This window comes from Staurois parvus, unplaced genomic scaffold (assembly GCF_062004578.1).
Source record: "Staurois parvus isolate SC_StPar_1 unplaced genomic scaffold, SC_StPar_1.0 ptg001757l, whole genome shotgun sequence".
In the NCBI taxonomy this organism is placed as follows: Eukaryota; Metazoa; Chordata; class Amphibia; order Anura; family Ranidae; genus Staurois; species Staurois parvus.
This window is the reverse complement of record NW_028319553.1, coordinates 151,843-167,775: the sequence shown is the minus strand read 5'-3', so window position 1 is coordinate 167,775 and position 15,933 is coordinate 151,843. Positions and strand designations below refer to the sequence as shown.

The 15,933-nt window shown below is 42.0% G+C and overlaps 1 protein-coding gene across 1 annotated transcript in view; it reads left to right on the top strand.

The window, feature by feature from the left end:
- Nucleotides 1-10,911, top strand: part of CDC42SE1 (CDC42 small effector 1) — a 55,586-nt gene extending 44,675 nt beyond the window's left edge. The window contains exons 3-5 of the mRNA XM_089663742.1: nt 4,708-4,818; nt 8,836-8,921; nt 10,279-10,911. Of these exons, the coding sequence (XP_089519868.1) occupies nt 4,708-4,818; nt 8,836-8,910 (186 nt within the window). The 3' untranslated portion in view covers nt 8,911-8,921; nt 10,279-10,911. The remainder of the gene's footprint in view (nt 1-4,707; nt 4,819-8,835; nt 8,922-10,278) is intronic.
- Nucleotides 10,912-15,933: the final 5,022 nt, after the last annotated feature.

The window sequence follows — 15,933 nt, the reverse complement described above, 5'->3', positions numbered from 1 at the left end:
TGTTTTATTCTATTCCTTTATTTTCCATTCTATTTTATTCCAGTCTTTTTTTTTCTCTTCAATTTTATTTTATTTACTATTCTATTTCTTTTCTAGTCTATTCTTTACTACTCTATTTTTTTTTCTGTTTTCTAATCTCTTCTATTCTATTCCATTCTTTTTTAAACTCAGATTTCAGAAGAGTATATTCTGTTTTTTCTAATCTATTATTTTCTTTTCCTTTTCTATTTTATTTTATGCTATTTTTTTTTTCTTTTCTATTTTATTTGATTTCTTTTTTTTTCTATTCCGTTCTTTTATTTTCTAATCTTTTTTTTATCTATTCTATTTGTTTATTTTCTAGTCTATTCTTTACTACTCTATTTTTTTTTCTGTTTTCTAATCTCTTCTATTCTATTCCATTCTTTTTTAAACTCAGATTTCAGAAGAGTATATTCTGTTTTTCTAATCTATTATTTTCTTTTCCTTTTCTATTTTATTTTATGCTATTTTTTTTTTCTTTTCTATTTTATTTGATTTCTTTTTTTTTCTATTCCGTTCTTTTATTTTCTAATCTTTTTTTTATCTATTCTATTTGTTTATTTTCTAGTCTATTCTTTACTACTCTATTTTTTTTTCTGTTTTCTAATCTCTTCTATTCTATTCCATTCTTTTTTAAACTCAGATTTCAGAAGAGTATATTCTGTTTTTTCTAATCTATTATTTTCTTTTCCTTTTCTATTTTATTTATGCTATTTTTTTTTCTATTCTATTTTATTTGATTTCTTTTTTTTCTATTCCGTTCTTTTATTTTCTAATCTTTTTTTTATCTATTCTATTTGTTTATTTTCTATTTTTATTTTATATATAATATTTTATTTGATTTTCTATTTTTTTATTTTCTATTCTATTTTATTCTTTTTTTTCTTTTATTTTGTTTTTTTCTATTCTTTTATTTTCTAATCTATTTTTTTTCTTATTCTATTCCTTTATTTTATATTTTTATTGTATATTTTTATTTTATATATTATATTTTATTTTCTATTCTTTACTATTCGGTTCTATTCTATTCAAATCTATTTTGTTTATATATATATATATAATTTTTTTATTAAACTCTATTCCTTTATTTTATTATTTTGTTTCTATTCCATTCTGTTTTTATTATTTACGAAAATCTGAATTTTCTGAACACGGCTCTGTCCTAACAGTAACGCACATATAGACTTTGAAAGGAAATCGGCTATTATGTTTTGTATTTTGAATTTGGTTTTCGGAGGAAATTTTCGTTTCGCCATTTCGGATTCGTTTAAAATTCGTCGGTGTTGCGATTTCAGAAATTCGGACGGATCCAAATCTCCAAATAACGAAAATGTCGCTCGAATTTCGATTTGGGACAGAACGGACTGCACGTGTCTATTGTGTAGCGCAGGGGCGGACTGACAACTCATGGGGGCCCCCGGGCAATAGGGGATCATGGGGCCCCTGTGTCCTTGCCCAAACTCAAAAAAGCCTATGAAAAAGGTACCAGGGGCATCTCATGGGGCCCCCTGCAGACCCCGGGCCCTCGGGCAGTGCCAGTTTCCAAATGGTCAGTCCGCCCCTGGTGTAGCGTATGGGTAGCGCAGTGGCTAAGTGGTTAGCACTTCTGCCTGGCAGCACTGGGGTCGTCGGTTTGAATCCCAACCACGGCACCACCAGTCTGCCTTGGGATGCGGCACGCACTGAGAAGTTTTTTTTTTTGGGGGGGAGGGGGGGCGTTTCTGCGGCTCGAAATCTGCCTTCTTTTGCAGTTTTCTTTTACCGGATTCTCTCTCTCGACAAATTCTTGAGAAGCAGAGAGGTGACGATCAGAAACTTGCACAGGAAGAGGAGCTTGTGCGGTGAAAACAGGAAGGCCCGGCCCTGCCGTGTCTTCTTACCCCTGACAATTCACAAACACATGGGGGGGGGTGCTGGATGGAACGGCTGCAGAGGATATGAGCATAGCCTTTCAGCAGAGATAACACGGGGCCACCTCACTCCACCGCAACCACCACTTCTTATCAAACTCTGTCCAGCTTGGCGCCTTCCAGATGTCGGAGCGACTTTTTATGGTTGGGGTGATTGCTCAGCGATCTCCAAGAACCCATGCGGTGGTATCTGGTCCGAAGCGGGCCGAGGGGTAGGCAGAAGAGGCAGCCGCCTTGGGCGCTTCAGCATGACGGGGGTGCAAAAAGTACCGAACCTGCAACTTATGCTGCTGTTCACAGCTCATAAAGGGGAAAAAGCGAATCTTTGCACCCTTGGGTGCTAGAGGAACTTAGCACTGGTAGAAGTCCAAAGTGGGCCGAGGGGTAGGCGGAAGAGGCGGCCGCCTTGGGCGCTTCAGCATGACGGGGGTGCAAAAAGTACCGGACCTGCAACTTATGCTGCTGTTCACAGCTCATAAAGGGGAAAAAGCGAATCTTTGCACCCTTGGGTGCTAGAGGAACTTAGCACTGGTAGAAGTCCAAAGTGGGCCGAGGGGTAGGCAGAAGAGGCAGCCGCCTTGGGTGCTTAAGCATGATGGGGGGTGCAAAAAGGACCGGACCTGCAACTTATGCTGCTGTTCACAGCTAATAAAGGGGGAAAAGCGAATCTTTGCACCCTTGGGTGCTAGAGGAACTTAGCACTGGTAGAAGTCCAAAGTGGGCCGAGGGGTAGGCAGAAGAGGCAGCCGCCTTGGGTGCTTAAGCATGATGGGGGGTGCAAAAAGGACCGGACCTGCAACTTATGCTGCTGTTCACAGCTCATAAAGGGGAAAAAGCGAATCTTTGCACTCTTGGGTGCTAGAGGAACTTAGCACTGGTAGAAGTCCAAAGTGGGCCGAGGGGTAGGCAGAAGAGGCAGCCGCCTTGGGCGCTTCAGCATGAGGGGTGCAAAAGTACCGGACCTGCAACTTATGCTGCTGTTCACAGCTCATAAAGGGGAAAAAGCGAATCTTTGCACCCTTGGGTGCTAGAGGAACTTAGCACTGGTAGAAGTCCAAAGTGGGCCGAGGGGTAGGCAGAAGAGGCGGTCGCCTTGGGAGCTTCAGCATGATGGGGGTGCAAAAAGGACCGGACCTGCAACTTATGCTGCTGTTCACAGCTAATAAAGGGGGAAAAGCGAATCTTTGCACCCTTGGGTGCTAGAGGAACTTATCTCAGCACTGGTAGAAGTCCAGAAGGTTGCCTTTATTTTGATTTTTGAACCCAGATGGGTTGTAATATTTTAGCTGAATCAATTGCAACACAAGGTACTTTGCGATGAATAACTCCGCTTTACAGAGCTCAGTAGCTCAAGTTGACATTTACACAAAGGAATAACCTATTGCAGGGACTTCTTTACGGGAATGAATGCCGGGTGGGTGCTTAATCATAATCAGGGTGCAAAAAGGACAGGTCCTGCAACCTATGCTGCCGAGGCACTTCACAGCTCGTGGGGGCGGGGGCGATTGAATCTTTGCACCCTTGGGTGCTAGAGGAACTTAACTCAGCACTGGTAGAAGTCAGAAGCGGGCCGAGGGGTAGGCAGAAGAGGTGGTCGCCTTGGGAGCTTCAGCATGATGGGGGTACAAATAGGACCGGACCTGCAAATTATGCTGCTGTCCACAGCTCATGACGGGGCACAAGTGATCCTTTGCACCCTTGGGTGCTAGAGGAACTTATCTCAGCACTGGTAGAAGTCAGAAGCGGGCCGAGGGGTAGGCAGAAGAGGCAGTCGCCTTGGGAGCTCCAGTATGATGGGGGTGCAAAAAGGACCAGACCTGCAACTTATACTGCTGTTCACAGCTCATGACGGGGGCACAAGTGAACCTTTGCACCCTTGGGTGCTAGAGGAACTTATCTCAGCACTGGTAGAAGTCCAGAAGTTTACCTTCTGAGGTTGCTTTTTGAACCCGGATAGCTTGTAATAATGTAGCTGAATCAATCGCAGCACAAAAACGTACTTGCAAGGATCAACTCCTCCTTTGCGGCGGTTGAAAAAACGAGTTTACAGAGCTCAATAGCTCATGCTGACATTTGTACACAAATTGAAAAAATCCAAGGGACCAGAGCTTTAGTTTTGGACTGACAATCGAACCCATAAAGCTCCCAGAAACGTATACAAAAACTTCAGAACATTTACTGCCGTTGGTAAATAATCGTTTTTTTGTTTTTGTTTGTTTTTTTTGTAACAATTATTTACCAACGGCAGTAAAAGTTCTGAAGTTTTTGTATACGTTTCCGGGAGCTTTATGGGTTCAAAAGTCAGTCCAAAGCTCCGGACCTCCAATATCTCCATAACCATTCTAGTTTCCCTTTTGGCTTGTTAGCCTTGTTTTGAGTACGGGGAAGGGGGGGGGGGGGGTCACTCGTGGTGTCAAATTCCGTAGCCCCAAAGCCTTCTGGGCCCCATGCCAACCCATTTGCTTTTACCCCCTCTTTGACCCTCTGCACTGACCCAATCCGAATGCTGGAGGCAAAAACCAAAAAGGTCATTGGTTGCATTGTATCAGAAGAACGGGAAGGCTAGTGGTCAGTCAGAGCCGCTGACCGGACAGCTCTACCGGGACGCCAATCTTTCGAGCCACTTTGGCCGGTTAAGTCTTTGGGGAAGGAGACGTTTCTGATGTTTGCCAAACCCATTTTTTATTCCTTTTGGTCCTACGTTGAAGTACTTTTGGGGGGGGATTTGCCTAATCTGATGTTTTTTAGCTCATCTCTATCGTTTTGTGTTCTCCAGAAAAAGAAGAGGAGGAGAATCGATCGATCCATGATCGGGGAGCCCATGAATTTTGTACACCTGACACATATAGGATCCGGTGACATGGCGTCCGGCGATGGTTTACAGATGGTAGGTGGAACTTCCCGTCATTGGATATATACGTCGGGGTCATCCTTCTGGACGCCGCTACAGCAGAGCCTATATACTACCTCCCCCTTTATCAACATGGGGGAACCCTTGAAATAAATTTAGTCTCATGGAACCCCTGCCAATAATTACTATATATTCGGGTTACGGTACCTTGGGTGATGGTCACTGGGAAGAATTCTCCTTACATTGGTGGTCCTTCAGAATATTCCCCCTCGTAAAGACAGCTGAGAGGTTCCGTGGTAACTGTGAGTCACAAAGTTCTCATTGCTCAAGGAACCCCTAGCAAGCTCAGAAGGAGCTCTAGGGTTCCACGGAACCCTGGATGAGAGAGGCTGTGAAAGACACATGTATAAAGACCAACCACGGGAATTGGGCAGGAACAGTCCTTAGAGCCATCTACAACGAGATCACCGGGTTCAACATTTCCAAATACTCATCCGGTCCATATTTTCACATCACCATTTCCTTGAAATGTTAAACCGAAGTTTATTCTGCTTATGTTTTGCCTTCTCCGGTTCCTCTTTTTTTTTTAATATTGACCTTTTGAAATAAAACCTTCCTGGTTTTGATACATTCCTTATTTTGGTCCCAGTAATGTCATCATTGGGTCTCTGTGCTTCTCTAGGATGTTCGATGGGTTCAGGCAACGTTGGTCAACCTGTCTACTCCCGTGGAACTCTTGAAATAGGTTTCGGGTTCTCGGGGAACCCCTGATAAAAAGACAAGAATATTGTGGTGTCCTCTAATATAGGTTGGGGGTTTGAATTGCAGGTTGGGTTGATGTCTAAAGTTTAGGGTGAGGGTTCAGGTTAGAAGGTTCAAGTTAGGAGGTAAATAAAGAGTTGGAGATCAGAAAGTTACATTTAGAGGCTAGGTTAGTTGGGTTGACAGTTAATGGGTTAGCCTTTCTCCATCTTTACTTTTCAGGGACCTCTTGCAATGAGTTTCAGGTTCTTGGGGAACCCCTGATAAAAAGACAAGAATATTGTGGTGTCTCTAATATAGGTTGGGGGTTTGGATTGCAGGTTGGGTTTGATGGCTAACGTTTAGGGTGAGGGTTCAGGTTAGAAGGTTCAAGCTAGGAGGTAAAATAAGATATGGGCTTGGATGAGGTTAGGAGTCAAAATTAATGTTACATTTATGGGTTAGGTTGGGGGTTTGGATTGCAGGTTGGGTTGACGGTTAAAGTTTAGGGTTAGGGGTTCAGGATAGAAGGTTCAAGTTAGGAGGTAAAATAAAGGGTTGGAGATCAGAAAGTTACATTTAGAGGCTAGGTTAGTTAGGTTGACGATTAATGGGTTAGGAGGGCAGCCTTTCTTCACCTTTTTACTTTAGGGGACCTCTTGAAATAGGTTGCAGGTTTTTGGAGAACATGACATGGTCCCTGGTTGAGAAACATTGGGTTAGGGTTTAGGTTGAGAGAAGGTTCAAGTTAGGAGGTAAAATAAAGGGTTGGAGATCAGAACATTACATTTAGAGGCCAGGATAGTTGGGTTGACTGTTAATGGATTAGGGCAGCCTTTCTCCATCTTTTTACTCCCGTGGAACTCTTGAAACAGGTTATGGGTTCTCAGGGAACCCCTGCTAAATAGACAAGAATATTGTGGTGTCCTCTAGACATGATCCTTAGATGAGAAACATTGATTGAGAGAAGGTTCAAGTTTGGAGGTAAAATAAGATATGGGCTTGGATGAGGTTAGGGGTCAAAATTAATGTTCCATTTATGGGTTAGGTTGGGGGTTTGGATTGCTGATTGAGTGATGGTTAAAGGTTAGGGTAAGGGTTCAGGTTAGAAGGTTCAAGATAGGAGGTAAAATAAAGAGTTGGAGATCGTTACATTTAGAGGCTAGGTTAGTTGAGTTAACGGTTAATGGGTTAGGGCAGACTTTCTCAACCTTTTTACTTTCAGGGAACTCGGAAATAGGTTTCGGGTTCACGGGGAACCCCTGCTAAATAGACAAGAATATTGTGGTGTCCTCTAGATATGATCCTTAGATGAGAAACATTGATTGAGAGAAGGTTCAAGTTTGGAGGTAAAATAAGATATGGACTTGGATGATGTTAGGGGTCAAAATTAATGTTACATTTATGGGTTAGGTTGGGGGTTTGGATTGCAGGTTGGGTTGATGGCTAAAGTTCAGGGTAAGGGTTCAGGATAGAAGGTTCAAGTTAGGAGGTAAAATAAAGGGTTGGAGATCAGAAAGTTACATTTAGAGGCTAGGTTAGTTAGGTTGACGATTAATGGGTCAGGGCAGCCTTTCTTCACCTTTTTACTTTAGGGGACCTCTTGAAATAGGTTGCAGGTTTTTGGAGAACATGACATGGTCCCATGGTTGAGAGAAGGTTCAAGTTAGGAGGTAAAATAAAGGGTTGGAGATCAGAAAGTTACATTTAGAGGCTAGGTTAGTTGGGTTGACTGGTAATGGATTAGGGCAGCCTTTCTCCATCTTTTTACTCCCGTAGAACTCTTGAAATATGTTTCGGGTTCTCGGGGAACCCCTGCTAAATAGACAAGAATATTGTGGTGTCCTCTAGACATGTATCTTAGTTGAGAAACATTGATTGAGAGAAGGTTCAAGTTTGGAGGTAAAATAAGATATGGGCTTGGATGAGGTTAGGAGTCAAAATTAATGTTCCATTTATGGGTTAGGTTGGGGGTTTGGATTGCAGATTGAGTTGATGGTTAAAGTTCAGAGTAAGGGTTCAGGAAAGAAGGTTCAAGTTAGGAGGTAAAATAAAGGGTTGGAGATCAGAAAGTTACATTTAGAGGCTAGGTTAGTTGGGTTGACAGTTAATGGGTTATGGCAGACTTTCTCAACCTTTTTTACTTTTGTGGAACTCTTGAAAGAGGTTGCAGGTTTTTGGAGAACCCCTGATGAAAAGACAAGAACATTGTGGTGTCCTCTAAAATTAGAGGACAGTATAGACATGATCCCTTGCATTGGAGGTCGGTATAGGTGCTCACTGCTCCAGGAATCCTAGAAACCTCAGGAGGAACTCTGGGGTTCCACGGAACCCTGGTTGAGTAACAATGGGTTAGGGTAAGGTTGAGGGTTAGAAGGTTGAAGTTAGTAGGTAAAACAAAGTAAGGGGTTGAATGGGGTCAGAGGTCATTTGGGGGTTTGGGTTGACGGTTGGGGTAAGGGTTCAGGTTAGAAGGTTCAAGTTAGGAGTTCAGGGTTGGAGATCAGAAAGTTACATTTAGAGGCTAGGTTAGTTGGGTTGACAGTTAATGGGTTAGGAGGGCAGCCTTTCTCAACCTTTTTACTTTCCGGGACCTCTTGAAATGGGTTTCAGGTTCTTGGGGAACCCCTGATAAAAAGACAAGGATATTGTGGTGTCCTCCAATATTAGAGGACAGTATAGACCTGATCCCTTACATTGGAGGGCGGTATAGATGGGGGATCATCCCACCATTGCTCACTGCTCCAGGAATCCTAGAAACCTCAGGAGGAACTATGGGGTTCCACAGAACCCTGGTTGAGGAACATTGGGTTAAGGTAAGGTTGAGGGTTAGAAGGTTGAAGTTAGGAGGTAAAACAAAGTAAGGGGTTGAATGGGGTTAGAGGTCATTTGGGGGTTTGGGTTGACGGTTAGAGGTTGGGGTCTAGGTTGGAGTAGGAGTTGGGAGGTAAAATAAGTGGTTGGAATGGGGATAGGGTTGGAGATCAGAATGTCACATTTAGGAGGTTAGCTGGGTTGAGGGTTACGGAATAAACGAAGGTAGGGGGTTGGATGCGGGTTGGGTGTTCGAGTTTAGAACATGGTAGGGATGAGACTAAATTCGGGTAAGGGGCTGCGGTTTAGGGGATGGGAAGGATCAGGTTAGTAACCGGGTTCAACATGGGTTAGTCCGGGGTCACCAGAACAGGAAGTGAAGGGAAACCTTCTGACCCAGCAGTAAAATTCCAGCTGAGAATCCAACGAGTTCTGTCTGAAGTTTCACCTTGAAGACCCTTTGTGGACGGCAATGACTAACTAATGTCTGTTTTTCAGCCTGGAGCTGTGCAGGAACAGATGAGGTCAAAGTGCAGCCGAGACAGACAGTGGAGCAACTCCCGGGTCTTGTAGCTGTTCTCAGTGTAAGCACTACCCGTCCTATAATACTTCCCTCTCAGGTCCTCCAATCCTCTCCGGGATCTCTGGTATAGTCATCTTGGTGGATTCAGATGGACAACCTTGAGGGATCTGGTGGGAATCCCTGGTCCCGGGTGTACAGACTTGAGAACTCAGCACAGGGATGGTGGGAACCCCTCATACGAGGAATAGCAGGTGTACAGACCTGGGCACTCAGCACAGGGATGGTGGGAACCCCTCATAATGGGCACAGAAGGTGTACAGACCCGGGAACTCAGCAAAGGGATGGCGGGAACCCCTCATAATGGGCATAGCGGGTGTACAGACCCGGGAACTCAGCACAGGGATGGTGGGAACCTCTCATACGAGGAACAGCAGGTGTACAGACCCGGGAACTCAGCACAGGGATGGTGGGAACCCCTCATAATGGGCACAGTGGGTGTACAGACCCGGGAACTCAGCACAGGGATGGTGGGAACCCCTCATAATGGGCACAGTGGGTGTACAGACCCGGGAACTCAGCAAAGGGATGGTGGGAACCAGGGGCGGACTGACCATTCGAGCACTCGGGCATTGCCTGAGGGCCCAAGGTCAGTAGGGGGCCCCATGAAATGCCCCTGGTACCTTTTTTATAGGCTTTTTTGGGTGTGCTTTGAGTGTGGGCAAGGACACAGGGGCTCCATGATCCCCTATTGCCTGGGGGCCCCATGAGTTGTCAGTCTGCCCCTGGCAGGAACCCCTCATAATGGGCACAGCGGGTGTACAGACCCGGGAACTCAGCACAGGGATGGTGGGAACCCCTCATAATGGGTACAGCGGGTGTACAGACCCGGGAACTCAGCACAGGGATGGTGGGAACCCCTCATAGGGGCACAGCGGGTGTACAGACCCGGGAACTCAGCACAGGGATGGTGGGAACCCCTCATAGGGGCACAGCGGGTGTACAGACCCGAGAACTCAGCACAGGTACGGTGGGAACCCCTCATACGAGGAACAGCAGCTGTACAGACCTGGGAACTCAGCACAGGGATGGTGGGAACCCCTCATAATGGGCGCAGCAGGTGTACAGACCCGGGAACTCAGCACAGGGATGGTGGGAACCCCTCATAATGGGCACAGCGGGCGTACAGATGTGGGAACTTGGCACAGGGATGGTGGGAACCCCTCATAATGGGCACAGCGGGTGTACAGACCCGGGAACTCACCAACAGAGGCCTCAAGAGATATAAAAGAACGTCAGGCATTCTAGCACTCTGGCATCCCCCCCCCTCCCCCCCAATCGCCCCCAGCACCCCTTCCCCCCCCCCCCCACTGACTCTCTGATTGAAGCTCATCACCATTTTCTGTGTTTTTCCTCCGCAGATTGCGCACATGTGACATGAGAGCCACAGAGAACAGCGGGGAGGAAGCGCAGTGGTGCAATCACTGGATAAGTTATTCAATGTTCGACCTTCCGAAAAAGTTTTTTTTTTCTTTTAATTTTTTTAAATATTTTTGTCGAGTTTATGAGAAAAAAAAGAATCTGAAGAATGTGCAATATGTTTATAGTACATTTTTTTGGAATTTTTTTTTTTGGCCGTAGATTCCTGCTTGTCTACGTAACCTTTCCCCCCCCCTTCCCCCCACGCACACGGACTATTTATCTTCGATATCTGTTTGTGTAACTGCTGTAAAGTGAAGTGTTGCCAAACGAGAGCACTACGTCCGCCGGCATCTCCTGACTGCCTACGCTTACTGGAGACTTCAACATTCCCAGAGAATATTTGTACGAAGAACGAACACACAAAAAAAATGTCAGTACAGATTGCAGCCATTCCACATCGATCGTCATGCGTAATCCTCACCTTGGGGTTGGGGTTGTATGAGTTACAGCGCCACACAGGTGAAGTCTGGTATTGCAGCTTGTCCAGTCTACCTTTTAGAATCGAATCCTTGACTCTTCTTGGTGTACCCCACATGGATGAAAAATATATTTGAAATATATTTTTAAAAATATTCTTCCCAAATATATTGACATATATCTGAAATACTACAATTTTGGCCGTATTCAATATATTTCAGTAAATATGTATATATACACACACATCCTGTATGTTGAAATGCATTTTTTATATATTACAAAATATATGAAAAATATTTTTTAAAATACATTCAGATATACTGTATGTCTTTAAAAATACATTTAATCTATATTTTTTTGGAATGCATTTACAAATATATGCAAAAATATATGTTAAAATGACTTTTTTATATGTTAAAAAAAATCTGAAGAATATATTTGAAAAAATATATATTTCTAAAAATATTTTTCATATATTTTGTAATATATAAAAAATGCATTTCAACATACAGTATATATCTATCTCATACACACTGAATATTGAAATTTATATATATATACACACACTGTATGTTGAAATGGGGTTTTTATATATTATATAAATATATATTTTTCATATATTTTGTATTTTTAGAAATATATATTTTTAAAAATACATTTTCAGATATACTGTATGTCCTTTAAAAATACATTTAATTTACATTTTTTGGAATGCATTTACACATATATGTAAAAATATATGTTAAAATGACTTTTTTATATGTTAAAAAATAATCTGAAGAATATATTTAAAAAAATATATATTTCTAAAAATATATAAATATATATTTTTCATATATTTTTTAATATATAAAAAATGTAAGTCAACATGCAGTGTGTGTGTATAGATAGATATCTATCTATCTATCTATCTATCTAGACACACACACACACTGAATGTTGAAATGCGTTTTATATATATTACAAAATATATGAAAAATATTTTTAAAAATGTTTTTTTAAATGTATTTTTCCACATATAAAAAAGTCATTTTAACCTATAGTTTTACATATATTTGTAAATGCATTCCAAAAATGTAGAATAAATGTATTTTTAAAGGACATACAGTATATATCTATCTCATACACACTGAATATTGAAATTATATATATATATATATATATACACACACATATATATACACACACACTGTATGTTGAAATGCGGTTTTTATATATTATATAAATATATATTTTTCATATATTTTTAAAAATACATTTTCAGATATACTGTATGTCCTTTAAAAATATTTATTTATTTATTTATTTATTTATCGAGTTTATATAGCGCCAAAGGGTTTGCTCAGCGCTGTACAATAGAGGGGGGACAATACATGAAACAGTACAGTAACATCAAACAGCACACAAGGGGTAAGAGGGCCCTACTCTTTCGAGCTTACAATCTAGGAGGGAGGGGGTAGAGGTACAGGAGGAAATGGCTGTGGGGGATGGAGTGGAAGGAGGAGGGAAGGGCAGCGGCTGTTAGGTGAGGGTGGGGTAGGCTTCCCTGAAGAGGTGGGTTTTCAGGGAGCGCCTGAAGGTGAGGAGGGAAGGTGACAGTCTGATGGGTTGGGGTAGTGAGTTCCAGAGGATGGGGGAGGACCTGGAGAAGTCTTGCAGTCGTGCGTGGGAGGAGGAGACCAGGGAGCAAGATAGAAGGAGGTCCTGTGAAGAGCGAAGGGTACGGGTAGGGTGGTATCTGGGAATCAGGTCGGTGAGGTAGTTAGGGGCAGTGTTGTGAATGGCTTTATAGGTCAGAGTGAGCAGTTTGAATTTAATGCGTTGGGCAATGGGGAGCCAGTGGAGGGAGAGGCAGAGGGGGGTGGCAGAGGTGGAGCGGGTGGTGAGGTGGATGAGTCTGGCAGCTGAGTTCAGGATGGTCTGAAGCGGGGTGAGTTTGCACTGGGGTAGGCCGGTGAGGAGGGAGTTGCAGTAGTCAAGGCGTGAGATAATCAGGGAGTGAACGAGTAGTTTAGTGGTGTCTGGGGTAAGGAAGGAGCGTATCTTGGAGATGTTCCGGAGGTGGAGCCTGCATGAGTTTGTGAGAGATTTGATATGAGGTTGAAAGGAAAGGTTTGAGTCCAGAATGACGCCAAGGACCTTGGCTTGCGGGGCGGGATTGATGGTGGTGTTGTTGGTAGTGATGGAAAGGATGGGGGGGGGGGCACGGGAAGGGGGAAAGACGAGAAGCTCGGTTTTGGAGAGGTTGAGTTTGAGGAAATGGAGCGACATCCAGTCAGAGATGTCGTTTAGGAGGTGAGTGATGCGGGCGGAGAATGTGGGGGTGAGGTGAGGGGTGGATAGGTAGATTTGAGTATCATCAGCATAGAGGTGGTAGTTGAAGCCGTGGGAGTGTATGAGTTTGCCAAGGGAGGAGGTGTAGATGGAGAAGAGAAGGGGTCCAAGGACAGAGCCCTGGGGGACCCCAACAGAGAGGGGGAGGGAAGAGGAGGTGGCGCCGTTGTAGCAAACGCTGAAGGAGCGTTGGGATAGGTAGGAGGAGAACCAGGAGAGAGCGGAGTCTCTGATGCCAAGGGAGAGTAGTTTATTAAGGAGGAGGGGGTGGTCGACTGTGTCAAAGGCCGCAGAGAGGTCTAGGAGAAGGAGGACAGAGTAGTCGCCTTTGGCTTTGGCGGTTAGTAGATCGTTGGTGATTTTGAGGAGGGCAGTTTCGGTGGAGTGTAGGGGACGGAAGCCGGACTGTAGTGGGTCAAGGAGGTTGTTGTCAGTTAGGTGGGCGCTTAGGCGATCGTAGACCAAGCGCTCAAGGAGCTTGGACGTGAGTGGCAGTAGGGAAATAGGTCTGAGGTTGTTGAGGTCAGTGGAGTCCAGGGAGGGCTTTTTGAGTATGGGGGTGATGTGCGCATGTTTTAGGGGGGAGGGGAAGACGCCAGTAGCGAGGGAGAGATTGAAGATGTGGGTAAGGGAGCGGATGAGGGAAGAGGGGGGTGACCGGAGGAGTTGAGAGGGGATAGGGTCCAGGGGGCAGGTAGTGAGGCGGGCTTCTGAGAAGACTCTGGTGACTTCCTCAGTGGTAGTAGGGCTGAAGGAGTGCAGTGATGGGGGGGTTACGGTAGGCAGGGCCTTGGGTGTGGTGGGGGGCAGTGCCGTTGCAAGGTCAGAGGAGGGGAGAGATGAGAGGGTGATGGAAGGGGAGAGGCTAGATGGGGAGGTAGACTGCAAGTTGACTATGTCCTTGCGGATTGCGTCAATCTTGCTATGGAGATGAGTGGCAATCTCGTGGGCGGTAAGTGAGGTACTGTAAAAATACATTTAATTTACATTTTTTGGAATGCATTTACACATATATGTAAAAATATATGTTAAAATGACTTTTTTATATGTTAAAAAATAATCTGAAGAATATATTTAAAAAAATATATATTTCTAAAAATATATAAATATATATTTTTCATATATTTTTTAATATATAAAAAATGCAATTCAACATGCAGTGTGTGTGTATAGAGATATATATATATATATATATATATACATACACACACACACTCTGAATGTTGAAATGCGTTTTATATATATTACAAAATATATGAAAAATATTTTTAAAAATGTTTTTTTAAATGTATTTTTCCACTTTTTTTTTTTTTTAACATATAAAAAAGTCATTTTAACCTATAGTTTTACATATATTTGTAAATGCATTCCAAAAATGTAGAATAAATGTATTTTTAAAGGACATACAGTATATTTGAAAAATGTATTTTTAAAAAATTTTCATATATTTTGTAATATATAAAAAATGCATTTCAACATGCAGTATATCTATCTATCTCATACACACTGCATGTTGAAATTTATTTATATATATTTATATATATATATATATATATATATATATATATATATATATATATATATATATATATATATATATTTATATATATATATACACACACACACATACATACACACACACACTGCACGTTGAAATGCGATTTTTATATATTACAAACTATATGTAAAATATTTTTAAAAATACATTTTCAGATATACTGTATGTCTTTAAAAATACATTTAATCTACATTTTTTGGAATGCATTTACAAATATATGTAAAAATATGTTAAAATGACTTTTTTATATGTTAAAAAAAAATCTGAATATATTTTAAAAAATATATATTTCTAAAAATATATAAATATATATTTTTCATATATTTTGTAATATATAAAAAATGCATATCAACATGCAGTATATCTATCTATCTCATACACACTGCATGTTGAAATTCATTTTTATATATTACATAATATATGAAAAATATTTTTAAAAATATATTTTATTAAAATATATTCTTCAGATTTTTTTTTTAACATATAAAAAAGTCATTTTAATATATATTTTTACATATATGTGTAAATGCATTCCAAAAATGTAGATTAAATGTATTTTTAAAAATTTTTCATATATTTTGTGAAAAAAAAAAAATATATATATATCTAATTTTTTTTTTTATTTTTTAATATGGCCAAAATTGTAGTATTTCAAATATATGTCAATATATTTTGGAGGAATATTTTTAAAATATATTTTCTTCCATGTGGGAGGGCTTAGATCTAAAAGGTGGGGATGGCAATTAGACGGACTAAAAAATCCTCTCTCATTGTGCTTCACCCCCCCCCCTCTAAAAAAAAAAGTTGGTACCACGGGTAGCTCCATGCACCTCTATTGCCTGGTTCCGGTCAACCATTGGTCGGCCTGTGCGTCCATTTCTGTGGTCATGGCTGGGCTTAGAGGTGACATTCAAAAGACTGGATGGTGTCAGGTGACCAACCTTCCCTTAGTGGTCTTTAAAGTGTGTAGAAACAATATAAACGCTGTCCCCTATTGGGAGATTTCACCTCACTTCCTGTATTGGTGACACCCATGGCGTTTGTTGAGTGCTGTATCCCTTTATTAGGAAACCAGTCAAGGGGGGGGGGGGGGGGGATCAACACACTGGAAATTGTATAAATACTTGGCTAATCGTTATAATATGCGGGCAACAGACAATCAATACGCAGGCAATCAGGACAATACAGGGGCAGTGACTGGAGCCTTGGGTGTCAGTGGAACAGGAAGTGAATGTAAATGTCCCAAGGGGGACACAGACAGCCCTAACAACCCAACAGAGGATCT